Consider the following 15,666-nt stretch of genomic DNA (forward strand, 5'->3'; position numbering starts at 1 on the left):
GCTACAAAGATAACAAAATACCTAGGAATACAACTTACAAGGGATGTGAAGGACCTCTTCAGAAAGAACTATAAAACACAGCTCAAGGAAATAGGAGAGGACACAAACAAATGGAAAAATATTCCATGCTCATGGATAGGAAGAATCAATATCATGAAAATGGCCATACTGCCCAAAGTAATTTAGAGATTCAATGCTATCCCTGTCAAGCTACCAGTGACTTTCTTCATAGAGTTAGAAAAAACTACCTTAAATTTCATTTGGAACCAAAAAAGAGCCTGTATAGTCAAGATAATCCTAAAGGAAAAGAACAAAGCTGGAAGCATCATGCTACCTGACTTCAAACTATACTCCAAGGCCACAGTAATCAAAACCCAGCATGGTACTGGTACAAAAGCAGATATATAGACCAATGAAACAGAACAGAGGCCTCAGAAATAACACCACACATCTACAACCATATGATCTTTGACAAATCTGACACACACAAGCAATGGGGAAAGGATTCTCTATTCAATAAATTGTGCTGGGAAAACTGACTAGCCATATGCAGATAACTGAAACTGGATCCCTTCCTTACACTTTATACAAAAATTAACTCAAGATGGATTAAGGACTTAAACATAAGACCTGAAACCATAAAAACCCTAGAAGAAAATCTAGGCAATACCATTCAGGACATAAGCATGGGCAAACACTTCACAACTAAAACACCAAAAGCAAGGGCAACAAAAGCCAAAATTGACAAATGGGATCTAATTAAACTAAGGCGCTTCTGCACAGCAAAAGAAACTATCATCAGAGTGAACAGGCAACCTACAGAATGGGAGACAATTTTTGCAATCTATCCATCTGACAAAGAGCTAATATCCAGAATCTACAAGGAATTTAAACAAAGTTACAAGAAAAAAACAACCCCATCAAAAAGTAGGTGAAGTATATGAACAGACACTTCTCAAAAGAAGACATTTATGCAGCCAACAAACATATGAAAGAAAGCTTGTCATCACTGGTCATTACAGAAATGCAAATCAAAACCACAATGAGATACCATCTCATGCCAGTTAGAATGGCGATCATTAAAAAGTCAAGAAACAACAGATGCCAGAGAGGATGTGGAGAAATAGGAATGCCTTTACACTGTTGGTGGGAGTATATATTAGTTCAGTCACTGTGGAAGACAGTGTGGCAATTCCTCAAGGATCTAGAACCAGAAATACCATTTGATCCAGCAATCCCATTAATGAGTATATAACCAAAGGATTATAAATCATTCTACTATAAAGACACATGCACATGTATGTTTATTGCAGCACTGTTCACAATAGCAAAGACTTGGAACCAACCCAAATGCCCATCAAAGATAGACTGCATAAAGAAAATGTGGCACATATACACCATGGAATACTATGCAGACATAAAGATGGATGAGTTCATGTCCTTTGCAGGGACATGGATGAAGCTAGAAAGCCTGTTAGTGGATGGGGGGCCAAGGGGAGGGATAGCATTAGGAGAAACATCTAATGTAGATGACGGGTTGATGGGTGCAGCAAACCACCATGGCATGTATATATCTATGTAACATACCTGCACGTTCTGCACATGTACCCCAGAATTAAAAAAATCTATGATCATTAGGATCCTAATTATTTCAAGGTGTTTCTAGGTATACTCAGAATACTTGAGGTAAATTTGTCCTATGTAGAAAGTACACATTTGGAATCTGGGGAATAAAGCAGAAGCCTTTTTTTTTTAATTTTTATTTTCAGACAGAGTTTCATTCTGTTGCCCAGGCTGGAGTGCAGCGGCACCATCTTGGATCACTGCAACCTCCACCTCTGGGGTTCCAGCGATTCCCCTGCTTCAGCCTCCCAAGTAGCTAATATCAGGCCCTCGCCTCTATGCCTGGCTAATTTTTGTATTTAGTAGAGATGGGGTTTCACCAAGTTGGTCACGCTGCTCTTGAACTCCTGACTTCAAATGATCTGCCTGCCTTGGCCTCCCAAAGTGCTGGGATTTCAGATGTGAGCTACCATGCCCGGCCAAGGTATTTTCTTATGGAAGCAAGAGCTTTTGAAGTCTTTCATTAGACTTATGGACAAAGACTGACAACATTGAATGGTTTTATTTTTAATTACTTCTCCAGTTTTTACAGTTCTACCAATGATACCAGAGTTCAAGTAAATTCCTGGGCATCTAAACCCAAAATGTTTGTATCTAATGAGCATGAAACAAATAGCTCTGCAAGTATGACTAACGCTGGCCTGATACAATCACCACCTATCAACTAGGGGTCAGAAGTGTCCTTAAGTCATTTTGTTTATAGTCATCCAATACTCCCCAAGCTAGTAGCCTTCTAAAGCCAGTGAGTCGAGATAATAGGAAGAACATGAAAAGAGAGTAGTCTAAGCACAATTTTTGTTCTGTTCAATTTGGACTGAAGAGGGTATCTAGTGATGGGCACTTTCGATAAAAGTGAAAACAGAAAGGAAGGAGGGAATTGGAATGGATACATTAAGAGAAGGACAGGGAAGGAGAGGAGACAGAGAAAAAGGAAATAGACGGGATGGCTGGGAAGGCAATGGAATGGAAAGAGGTTGGAAGAAAAAGAAAGGGAAGGAAAAGAAAAGCAAAAAATAGTATGTATTAAGTTACACTATGAAAACTGTCACATAGAGAAGTCAAGATACATAGTTATAATCTGTTTTAGGAATATAGCTAACTAACCTGTTAATTTACTTCCTTAATATTCGGGCCAGATTTTTAAAAATCTATAGCAAACGTGCCCCTTTAACACTTATCATCACAATCATACAGTTGGTGGGGATTTCCTAGATTGTCTTGCCTTAGCTCTTGGCCATAGCATTCATCTGTCTCACATGGGACAAGGTCATCTGCCTCTGCCTGAAAACCCCAACATTGGAAAGGCCTCTACCTCACCAGTAAGAGATGGTTCCTTCCAGTAGCAGGTCAAAATGTAAAACATTTATGGGGGATAAGCAATAATTTGTCTCCCTTAAACTTTCACCCAGTGGTTCCAGTGGATTTGAAATCAAATGAACAAATTTATAATATCTTTACCAAGGCAGCCACTCACATATTGCAGGACAACTGCTAATTCCTTTACTAGATTTTTCAGGCAAACATTAGTACTTTGTTCATTATTCCTCACTTTGGGTGGTTGCCAAAACAGCCACCATTGTGCTGCCAGCCTATAAATTTCTTCCCTTGAATTTATAAATCATTTGAACAATTAAAGTACACTTAATAAGAACATCATTATTTCAAACATAAAGTACTCAGAAACTTTGCTGAAGTAAATCTTTTTAAAGAATAATAAAACATATGTTGGGATCTCATGCACATGACAAACTTTCTGTACACTAATTAAATTGACACAATCACTAATCCTGTAGATTAACACTATTCTTTTAGAACTCAGAACTGTTAATAACCCTTGAGACTGATCATATTCTTCCTGGAAATTCTTCCCATATTTCTCCTCATACATATAATACAGGGTATTTTACAAATGGCTATAAAGAAGTCTACCTTTCACTTCCAAATAATCTGATAGAACTATGAAGAAAAAGAAGGGTTTTGTAGAGAAAATCTTACAGACTGCAAATAAAATTATTACAGTCAAGGAAGAGACATGCAAAGAAGAAATTAATTCAAACCTGGTCAAAATAAGTAGCTAAGGGGACAAAACTGGAGAAGCACTAAACCCAAGATTCAATATGAAAGATTTCATACAGTTATTGACATCATAGATTGCAAGTGAAAGATAAAAAGTCATGAAAGGAGTATGTTGAGATGACCTTTTTTTATTTTCATGGGGGGAGGTACAAGTAATTGACCTCACACAGATTCCTAGAACGCATCATTACATGTTCCTATCCCTTTCCCCCTTCCCGTAGGAAAACTTTTAAGTTGTAATCCAGCTGCATCTCAATCACTTGCCAACTGGAATATTAAAATTAATATCTCAATTATATTCCATCTTTTTATATTAATTTTAAGAATGTTGTGTTTTTAGACATGTCATTTCACTAAATATATTTTCACAATTACTTCATCTCCTTTTCAATTTCTTTTTTCCAATCCAACAGGTATCTTAGATCCTTGGATTCTTCTAACTGAATTCATTGTTTATCTGGTTTCTCTCATGTTTTAGAACCACAGCCTCCCTCATTCCTTAGGTTTTTTTCATTATGACATTCACTTATGACATTGCCCTCCTCATGACAGACAAATGGACCTTTTCTTCCCAACACTTATTGAGCTAAACATAACTGCTGCCTTATTCATGTCACGAAAGATAATAACGAAAGCAGAATTTATTGCAGTAAATGTTTTCAATGACCCACAAAAGGCAAGATAAAACTAAATGTACTTACAAACCCCTAAGGACTGATTGCACAGCCTTAATTATCCTGTAAATTTGTATCTGAGTGAGGTCCAGAGGCTTTGGGGGAAAAACACAATTGCAAAGTCCAAATATAAAAGCAAAAATAAAATTAAATGTTTAGTAACAATAAAAGTTACCAGAAAAATGCACACGAGAAGTGTATTTAATCACAGTAATGTTGGGACTCCTCCTACTTGCACAATCTCAAAGTCAACCATTATTCCTGAAAGAGGCTTCCTATGTGTCAAACACAATGGAATGGCTTCCACACATTTTCCAGAATGGTATATTCTGAAATCAACTTGAGGTTTTAACATTGGTGCAAAGTGCTTTCTCACTGCTCATAAGGTGTTCTTTGAGTAGAGAAAAAAAAAATAACAGCGTCAATTTGGTACTTCTACATTACTATTTGGTGGCAGAAAGACCATTTAATCTGTGATCCTGTTCTTAATTTTTAGGCTTTAATTATACACATTGTAATTAACACTGTCAGCACTGCCATCTTTTAATAGGAAATCAAATCTATATGAATAAACCTTATTCTCAGAGAATTATGCCATCTACCCCATCCATATTACAGATGTTATATAGAGTACAGCTTCCTGATTCATTGTATGAAGTAACTCTAGTTTGTGGATGGCCCTAGTAGTGATTTGGATGAAAATTTTTAAACTCCTCTGGTTAATCTTGACACTTTGGAGAAAAATAACAAAATATGGCCAAAAGCTTTATAGTTACTTATAAAATATGCTCCTCTACAGTTATAGGACAAATCTTCATCCATCTAATTTAGGAGGATATCTAAGAGTAAAGAGTTAAACTCAAGGAACCCCATGTACAAACTAACTTGGAAGAGGCCATTTTGAGTCATAAGCAGAATCTATTGAAGCACGTGGCAGAAATTCTGAAATTCCTGTGTGCTGTGGGCGTAGATATATTCAACAACTTAACATGTATCATTATCTAGGGAATTGCATCAGAATGCTTCATTATCTGGAGATATGATTATTCATATCACAGCTATTTGAATAAACTTCCCCTTACTTTTTCACTTGCATTTTTGAATACTGGCATAAGTAGGAAAAAAAAATACTGAAACAGAATAATCACATAAATACAATATGCAGATGCTCTTGAAAAACCAAGGCATACCGGCTTCTTTTGAGAGGTTACCCTCTGACAAAAATGCTCCAAGTTATTTATGCACAAAAAGGCACGTGTCATATATACACCCACCCACAGCATGCTATAATTTAACTGAGTAAGCATCAGATGCTGTCAGGGGACTGCACTCTGTTCATATCTTTGTACATACTTAAGAGATACCGAGAACAAGATAAATAATACCACTTCAAAAGCAAAAGAGGAATATTATCTGATTCTATAGTTCCAAAGGATCCCAAAAAGAAAAGGCTTCATAAACATTAAGACTTTCTCTCGCCTTTGTGCTGCACATAGCCCTTTATGAGAAGCAATTCATCATAGAAACCAGACAATGGTGCAAAAGTAAATCTTCGTGTTGGAGCACCTGGTGTATTCAGATTCAGAAATCACTATTCTGACAACTGTGGAAACATGACTCTTTTAAAATCAAACTGACATGAAAAATTGAACAATATTTGCCTCTGCTGTCTCTCTAAGCGTTCTTCTTCTAAAGCTGGTTTACTAAAAGAATCCAGCAAACCTCGTAAAACATCTTGTAACAGGAGGGTCTACAGTAAGAATAAAAACAAGCCTGCATTTAGCATTAGTTTCATGAATCAGGAACAAAGAGATCACTGTCCAGGTTTAATTCCTTTCAATTTAAGGAGCCCAATATGAAGTCCTTTGTGGAAATACACACTGACATAAAATATGATATGGCCAGTAATTTAATACTTATGGAAGAAAGGACTGCATGATGCAAACATATTTTGGTAGAACAGTGAATTCAGAAATAACAATTAAAACGTTCACAGTTGACATTTAAAGTTTAGTCACAAACTATAGAATTACTTGACCTCTTCTTCTTGAGTTAATTAAAGAATATGCCAGAAGTTACTACTGAAACTCATGTTATCAAAAAGGCCTAGTTTCTAAAGTATGGAAACAGTTCATAGTCATCCACATAGTAGCTTGAATACTTATAATGTGCACATGCAGAACTACTTTTTGTCAAACACTGAAACAAAAAAGAAAAGAAAAAAGGTAGAAGGTAGCAGAGGCCCCTGCATTTCTGAAAGTGTCACTGCAATAAACAGGGCCTGTCACTGAGGTATAGAAGAAGCCTTCTATTCAGGTAGCACAAAGGCAGTAGAAGAAACTTAACTCTACAGAAAATTTACCCAGGAGGCCCTTCATTATTCATCCCTTATCTGCGAAGAGGTCACCTTGAGGGAAGTTGAACAAACAGGCCCCTTTAATGATTAGGTGAATAACATGTTTTAAAATGTTAACTTATTTATGGATGTCTAGAAGGTATTGGACACTAAGCGAGGCTAATAATGCCCATGGCAGATTTCTGGAATTTACTTTCTCCAAATGAACCTTACCAGTGGTGCTCATAGCTCAGTTTTACAAAAAAAAAAAAAAAAAAAATTAAAAAAAATCATTTCAAGAAACAGGAATTAAAAAGTGTAACTATATTTTTAAAAAATCAGTCTAAAAAATGAAAGCTATTTGAAAAATGCAAATAATTTCATAAGAGACTATGAAATTTCTTAAAATCCCATACACGTTTTTAGGAGCAACTTGGACTTACCTAATAAGTCAGTGTAAAGTGCCTGTTCCAGATCATCCAGCATGGTAAGGATGACGTCCTCATCCAGATGAGCCGTCCCTTCCCGCAAACAGCTTTCTCCCTCCTCTTCAGCCCAGCTTCTGCTGATGCTGCTTGGCTTGGAGGACACGTTTTCATCTTCGGACCTACTATCTTCATCACTCTCACCTTCTAAGCCTCTTCTTGTAGACAATTCCTCTAAGTCTTCACTGTCTGACTGGCTGCCCCCAGCAGGCAGGAGGTTCCAGGCGGAGCCGCTGGTGTGATACAGGGACTGCACAGATCGCGAGAGAAACCTGGACAGTGAGCGCCTCTCTGCATAGTTGGCTTCTCTCTGACTGGCCTTGGCAGCGTTTCCAAACCAGTTGGAAATGCGCACCGTGGGTCTCCTCTCCCCATCACTGGTGAGGGAAAGATTGGTCAGAGACTTTTGTTTCTGAAGGCAAGCTCCCTTTCTCCTTACTTCTTTGCTCCGAAACACAGAGAGTTCAGCAGGCCGCTGCATGATTCTTCCAGTGGCTCCTTCCTTTCAATTGGACTTCATATTGTCTTTTTACACTGTGATTGTAACTGATCCATTTGATTTTAATTATCACATGCACTTAAATAAAAGCTCAAGCTCATACATTCACAGAAGATTCTAGAGATATGTTATATATAATTATTTGCCTACAATTTAGCTTGACACATCATTTTACTAAATCAGCAGTACTTACAAATATTTTGCTCGAATATATCTGAAGCAGAAAAGAGTTCACCAAAGACTCTCCTCTGGCTGAAAAGTAGTCCAGGAAGCCAACTACGTTTGCCAGTCTTCATCCAATCACATGTCTCAGCAGGAGGATGGGTCCACATTTCCCTCTATTGCTTCTGTGTTCCGAAACGCCAGGAGGTGAAGCACGAGCTGAGGTCTCTTGCTTTTTTCTTTTTTTTTTTTTCCCTGCCTTTCACCAGCCCTTAACTGACCTAGGTCTGTAACCCTTTACTCTAATGAGCTGACACAGTGCAGCAAGTACAGCCTCCCCATAGGAGCCCGGGAAGAGCAGGAATTAAGCACTGAAGCCCAGCCCTGCACGAGCCTCTCACATTTTAGTATTCCACCTGCATTCTCAGATCTATGGCTCTTCCTTGCTGCTGCAGTGGATGCTGCTGGCTGCCATGGCAGCAAACATCCTGCTAAATTAAAATAGAGGCACGGGAACGGCTGTCCAGCCTAGAATGCCACAGGTTTCAGAGCCAAGCCTGTATGAGATCTTCCAGTATTAACCTTATGCACATTTAAATGACTCTCAGCCACCCAATCTCAAACACGAACACACACTCACACCCTCACATACACAACATACACTCCCTGATGCCGAGAATGACAGACTAATTCTCTGTAGCTGCAGGCAGCTGAAGCAGGCAGATCTCTCTTCTGAATGTTGGGATTTGTGCTGTAAAAGCACAAATCAAATTCAAGAGTGTAAAGGACCTAAAAAAATGAAGCATGACACTCTCCACCCGCTAGGAGATAATGCTTTAAAGGGAAAGACTTCCCTTATCTTTTAAAGAACAAAGTCAAAGGCTTTTTATTCTGAATCCTAAAATCCTAATGTGATGACAAAAATAAAGATTTCTTACAGTCTTTTGGTAAAAACAAAAAGGAAAGAAAAAGAAAAAAAAAACTCAGAAGGGTTTTCCCTTGATATTTTGACTCAAAGCATAAAATTGAAAGTTTATGGTCAAGTGTGTGGAACATAATAATGTCACAGATAACACAAAATGCACATTATGTCTTTTGATATTGCATTTTTCCAGGTCTATTTCATAAGCCTATCACAGTATAATCAGCTCTTATTTTTTAATGTTTTCATGAAAACAGAAAGCCTAAAGATAATTTTATTGTATTTACCTTGTACTGATATGTACACTACACCACCATAAAATTCTGATTTTAGGACAACTTTAAAAAACGAATATATAGTATAGCAGAAATCATGGGTACCATTGACAGTTAAGAAGAAGACTACTAACTTTTTAGTATTTAACTTCTGAAGATTTTCTGCTCACAACAAGAAAAATAGGGATTTCTCCTTTATCAAATGAGGGAAAGTGGAGAAATACGCAGAAATATTATCTTCATCATTTTCAGAGCTAATGTGGCAAAATTAATTGTAATTTTCTACCTCCTATTGCCAATCTCAACTAGAGGAAATACCCACCAATCTCTTATCTCTCTATATATATTAGCATTATAATATGCATTGCCTATAACTTTACTTTACACATAATAACCACTTACTTTGCAAAGTTAATTATTCCTTATGCCCCACCTTTCATGGTAGATCAGACTTAGATCCATTTTATAGATATGCAAAAGGAAATCAGATGGAAAGAACAGCAATTATTTGTGACAGAATTTTGCAATAAAGAAATCTGAGCATTATTGATACTCATTCTCAGTTCTATACTTTTAAAATACTAATTGTGTTTATATAAAATGTGCTAAATAAAATGAGAGTACAAATGTCAGATAATTGAAACTGACAGTTATGCTTCCAAAAACAATTCTGTATTTTTTAGAAAACCAAAATGACACTCCCCTTAGAATTCCTAAGCAGAAATTTTTTTTCCTTCATTTTGAGTTATTGTGACTCAGTGAATTTCCAAGTCCTGAGACCATAGTGAAATTTGTTCAAATTATCAAATTTCAATGTATTTAACATTTATTACACTAGTATATATGCTAATATACCCTAAAGCCTTACAGATTCACAAAAAAAATACAATTCTAATGCTTTACATATCAAAAGAGCTGACCTTATTCATCTGTAAATAAAAGCAATATTTATGCCCTTTCCTTATTCAAGACTGCTCATATATATACAAATCAGTTTAGAACTGTGGTTCTCAAGCTTCATATGTTCAGAACCACTTGGAGGGTTTATTAAAACACAGTTTGCTGTGCCCTAGCCATATAACTGCTCATTCATTGGGACTGGGAGGGTCCTGGGACTTTGTATTTCTAACATATTTCCAGATACTGCTTGCTCTGAAAATCCCCTTTGAGAACTACTATGCTGAGATTAGTGGTTTTCAGCTGGGGATGGTCTTCCCCTAAGGGACGTTTGGCAATATCCGGAAACATTTTTCTTTATCACAACTGTGGGTGTGGTGGTGACATCTAAGGGGAAGTGGCCAATGATGCTGCTAAACATCCTACAATGACAAAACAGCCCCAAGCAAAAAAAGAATTATGCATTTTATAACGTCAATAGTGCCAAAGTTGAGAAATCCTGCCTTAGATTGTTATATTGCATTTACAAATGGTTTAGAAACTTTAGTGGCATTTAAAACAAAGATGTACGTTTGCTGACATTAACGTCCACTCTGTGTTTGTTACGGCTCTCTCTCAGGTGTCCTTTATTCTATAACCATGCTGAAAGAGCAGTCCTAGTCTGGGACGTGTTGATTTTATGACCAAAGGAAAAGAGAGGTGAGAGATTCAAGCAATGACTCTCAAGTTTCTGCTCAGGAACAGCCCATGTCATTTTTCCACTTGTACTTCATTTGTCAAATTAAATCACATGGTTCTTCCTGATTCAATGAGACAGGAAATTTAGTCCTTCTGGAGGTGTAAACCCTGGAAAGGATGGGCTCAGTCTAATGGAGCCAGCAAGGAGGGGATTGTAGAGAGGGCTTATCCAAAGGGGGTTTCTGTCTGTTTCTTTGTTTAAAGACATTGTTATTAACTTGTGGTTATAGTAGGTTTGTCCCAGAACTACATCAGTCCACATTTACCCTGAGCAACAGTGGGGAACCCACTTATTCCTTCTCTGGAGACAGCCATCCTGCTTGCCTTGGGTGTACATTCATATATGGATGTTTTTATATTTGTTTGTATTCACACATATAAATGTATGTTATACAAGGAGGAGGAGGAAGTTGCAGTGCAAAGGACAAATATGCCCAGTCAGTAGGAAAAATGTGAATCATTCTAACTACGCCAAGACCTAAAATAAGTTATAGCCATTATCATGTGCTAGAAAGGAATGCTTCTCAGCTCTTTAGTAAACATAATTATAATGTGGCTATTTAAGTAAAAGACCTACACTGATTTGAATTATCTGAGCTTGATCTTCTTGATCTTTACACACACACACACACAAAAGCAATTTCAGTGATCATTTACAGAGATTGCAAATGTCAGATATTTCCCATTTTTAATGCAAAGTCTGGTAGTCAGTAAAAGCACGTGTAACCATTCGCTTATCCTTCTGTTTAACCTACATTCTTCTATTTCTAAAATGGTTTCCTGAATTCATCCAATAATTTTAATATTACTTTTTTACAAATGACATGCCAGCTTTATTGATATTGAGCCAGTCCAGTATCTATGAACATTTTTCAGTTGAATATAAATTCCAGATAAAGGTTACGAAGTGAATTAAACAAATATTATACATGTTGGTGGATAGTCTTACGCAAAAAAAGGGCAAATGTGAATCTACAGAAAAAAAAATTGAAAAACTTTCTTGAGTACCAGTGGGATGAAAATTTGGGCTAGCTTTACATTTGGCAGAATCTCTTGGCAGATGATGAAAGGGATGGCCTCTGAAGACAAATTCTTTCTGTCAATGAATGTGAGAATAAAACGCAAGCCAAAGCAGTAAAATCTGCACCATTAATTCAGGCAGCATTGTAATATTGAGGTCATGATTTGAATCTTAAAGGAAAGGCAGGAAGCAATAAGCTACTTCTTCAATGGCACAAATTATATAATACATTTCGCCTGACTATAGTAATTATTGGAGCTACCATCATCAGATTGGGTAAATATAACTAGGTTTCCTCACAAAGAACATCATAAGCAAAAGCAAATTTAAGTGATGTACTTAAAAATTTTGCAGAGATACACTGAAGTCTTATGAAGAATATTCAAATTCAAAAAGTCATTTATCCAGTATTCTACTTATTGAGTGTCATGCATTTCTGATGCTTATCTTCAAACCATAATTTATTACCTTTTTAAACTTTCATTACCACTTGATGATGAAGACAATGTTTTTATAATGTCAATTGAGTTATTGCATTGGTGAAAATTTAAACAGCTAAGCTCTCCAACTACCTTAGCAAATCGCTCTAACACATCTGCATTGCAGTGTGAACCATTCAAGTTTGCTCCTTAATAGTATGGCAAATCTTTACATGTCTTACATCTTGTGGGTCATGCAATAGGGATGATTTTCACATTTGTGTAAGCACAAAAAGATTTTTTTTCTGGGTTACATAACTCAAAAGCAGAAGAGAAATAGTTTCAGACGTGGATTTTTCAGGGGCTCAGTCATTTCCAACAATGACCTTGAATTTGGTCTCTCCTGATTTAGGTTCTGTTTCCTCTATGTTTGATCATTTGAGGGTGGAGGTCACTGTAAGCAGGTCTAAGCTTTTCTTTTAATAGTTTTAGGTGTAGTGGAAAAAGAGACCACCTCTTTTATAACAACCTCAGGAAAAGTCCTGAGATTGAGTCTTATTTGTTCTGATCAAACTGGATTGGGTCACACATCCAGTCCTCAAACAGTCACTGCAGTCAATGAATAGATTGTTCTCATTGGCTCCACTTACTTCAATTTCAATTAGATCACAAGAGCAGAGAATGATCCCCAAAGAAAATCAAGGCGCTGTTATCAGAGGATGGGGCAATGGATACCGGACACACAAAACTACACCAGGACTTCCTGGTACGCTTAATATAGAGCCAACAGAGCTGAAACTATAGAACTCCTAACTCACCTAAGCCTCTTTCTAGACTCTGTACATTTTATTTTCTGTATTATTTTCAGGCCTCTGAACATTATATAGACTTTATAAGTTTATAAAGCCTGCATCTTACCCTGCCAAGACTAACTTCATCAGAATTTTATATCATGAAGGCCACTTCACTTGGGGAGCAGAATTACTCCTCACTGAGGCCCCTATAGCAACCACGAGCAATAAAAGTTCAACAATAACAATAGTGTTGAAGCTTAGGGTTACAGAAAATCAGAGAACTACAGAACCTCAGTGAGTTTAGGAGAAATGCCCATTGTTACAAAAAGAAACTAATAAAAAGAACAAGTTCAGAAGAATTTCTTTCAAATTATATTCATGAAGTTGTTTCTTCCTAGAACGTTATTCCGCAATTTCATTATTCATTAGAATTCAACAATATACATGTCAGATCTTCTTTTAAGCTCTGCATGACTCTTTACAGCTAAGTTAGTTGTTTCCATGTGCCTATTTATTCATTTACTTGTGGTGTTAAATTTTATCTATTTGTTTCTTACTTTTTCAAAGAAGAGCTCACTTCTTAGTCACATTTGTTCTCCCAAATTTTGAGATGCCTGGCATGTGTAAGATACCAGGTGATAATTACTGAAAAGATTGATGGAAGAATAATACCATATCTCACAACAATCTTCTGAGTTTATTAAGCATCATCATAGTCATCACACAGAAAAGGGAACCAAGGAGCAATTTGCAGTGCAGAGGCCAAATAATTGCTAAATAATCACAGTGCAGAGGCCAAAATTAATTTTTTCCAATTCCTAGAACATTTCTCTTTCCACATTTCAAACAATCTTGGAAGTGTATTCTGTGGGCCACTCTGAGCTAGAACCTGGCAATAAATTCAGATGCTTATGTGCTTTGTGGTTTCACTAGCATCCAGAACTCAGAAAGAGGAGACTATAGAACTCCTCTATAGTTCTATAGAACTATGAGAAAGGGATGGAGATTCTGAGAAAGAGAGGTGTCATTAATATAGAAAACATCTCATGAGCTTTAGAATTCTAACAGGTTCATTCTTTTATAGGGTTATTCTATTATAGGTTTAATATCCCTTATCAGAAATGATTGGAACAAGAAGTGTTTTGCATGTTGAGTTTTTTCAGATTTTGGAATATTTGCCTATACATAATGAGACACCTTGGGGATGAGACCCAAGTCACATATGTTTCATATACATCTTATACACATAGCCTGAAGGTAATTCAATACATTTTTAAAAAATTTTTTGCATGAAACAAAGTTTGTGTGCATTGAACCGTCAGAAATCAAAGGTGTCTCTATCTCAGTCACCTAAGTGGACAATCTGTGGTTTGTGGCATCACCATCATTCCTTACTGAATTTATATGCTACTAATAAGCAATTATTTTATTGCAATTATTTATACATAAGTACTTACCAGTAAAAAATATGACATAGCATGAATGCAGTGAAAACATAATGTGTTCAAAGTCACTAAGAAGCACAGCAGCATTGCCAGAATAACAGGTATTGATACAGATCAGCTATGAAACAACAGCAACCACAAACAGCCACACGCTTTCCATCTCTACATTCAATGCTGTGTTTGGATTAAAAGGTTACTGTACATTGCATTTTTTTTAGGTGAGAAGAAACATCAGAAGCAGGTGAGGGACCGGGAAGTGGGCCCCCTAGGGATGAGGTGGCATTCTGCTGGGTAGCTTTTTAAAATGTTTCCCCCAGAGTCATCTGCCTCATTAACAACAGTTTTTGTCTTAGAAAGCTCTCTGATTTTTATCAACTGGCATAATTTATTGTTCTGTAATGAATGTACACTGCTCTAGTTCTTCACTAAGATCATCATACATTTCCATCATTTGTCTCTGGCACTTTTTCTTCAGTGTTAACATTGTTATCTTCGTCATTACTATTATCACAGTCACCTGAATTCAGCACCATTTTGGCTATGTCATCAATGTTCAGTGAATGAACAACTGGAGCCTCATTGTCAATGTTAAAAATTTCTTTGATGTCCACTTTTTCCAGCCTACTAATAGACTCTGAAAGTATTTTTTTTTTCGGAATAGGTAGGGTCAGACATCATTGTTTTTCTCATTTGACATATGGAATCCTTCAAAGTCACCACCTGGTTCATCATCATCACTGAACATAGATGCAGACTAGAGGTTGTGCCAGGCAGGTATAACCATGTCTTTAGTCACTGAATTCCAAGGCTTGACAACAGCATATATGACATCCTTCATGCTAAACTCCTTTTGAAAATCTTCCACACATATACCTCTGTTCACTACTGCTGGCATGCTATTTAAGGAAGTGTTTTTATATTTATTCTTTATCGATTGAAGGATAACCTGGTCACTTGGCTAAATTAACAAGTCACATTTTGGGGAAAGTACATGGCATAAATATTGTTTTTGATAATAATTTCAGCTAGACAATGAGTAGAATAAATATAATCAAATAAATTCTTGCAGTCATTCAGTCCAGATTCCTGAAAGTGAGCAAGAACTGCTGTCACAAAATGTTTATAAAACCAATCAGAAAACATGTCTCTGGTGATCCAAGCCTTTTTGTTAGCATAATAATAAACTGGTAAAAAATTCACTCCCTGAAAACAGCAAGGACGCAAGCTTTTGGTTATTACAGCAAGTTTTCATGTATGGGTTCCTGCTGTATAAGTACATCCAATCTCAGTTATTCTGTCCT

At 36.7% G+C, this 15,666-nt stretch overlaps 1 protein-coding gene across 9 annotated transcripts in view; it reads right to left on the reverse strand.

Annotated features, from left to right (window-relative positions):
- NAV3 (neuron navigator 3) overlaps nucleotides 1-15,666 on the reverse strand; it is a 931,619-nt gene that overhangs the window by 178,057 nt on the left and 737,896 nt on the right. Inside the window, exon 1 of one of the 9 annotated variants that reach the window (XM_033221192.1) lies at nucleotides 7,152-8,775. The exons of the other annotated variants lie outside the window; for them this stretch is intronic. Coding sequence (XP_033077083.1) covers nucleotides 7,152-7,674 — 523 coding nt within the window. The 5' untranslated portion in view covers nucleotides 7,675-8,775. Of the gene's footprint in view, nucleotides 1-7,151; nucleotides 8,776-15,666 lie in introns of those variants that run through there. 9 annotated transcript variants of the gene reach the window in all.

The sequence above is a fragment of the Trachypithecus francoisi genome, unplaced genomic scaffold, assembly GCF_009764315.1.
Source record: "Trachypithecus francoisi isolate TF-2019V2 unplaced genomic scaffold, Tfra_2.0 Lachesis_group11, whole genome shotgun sequence".
NCBI lineage: Eukaryota > Metazoa > Chordata > Mammalia > Primates > Cercopithecidae > Trachypithecus > Trachypithecus francoisi.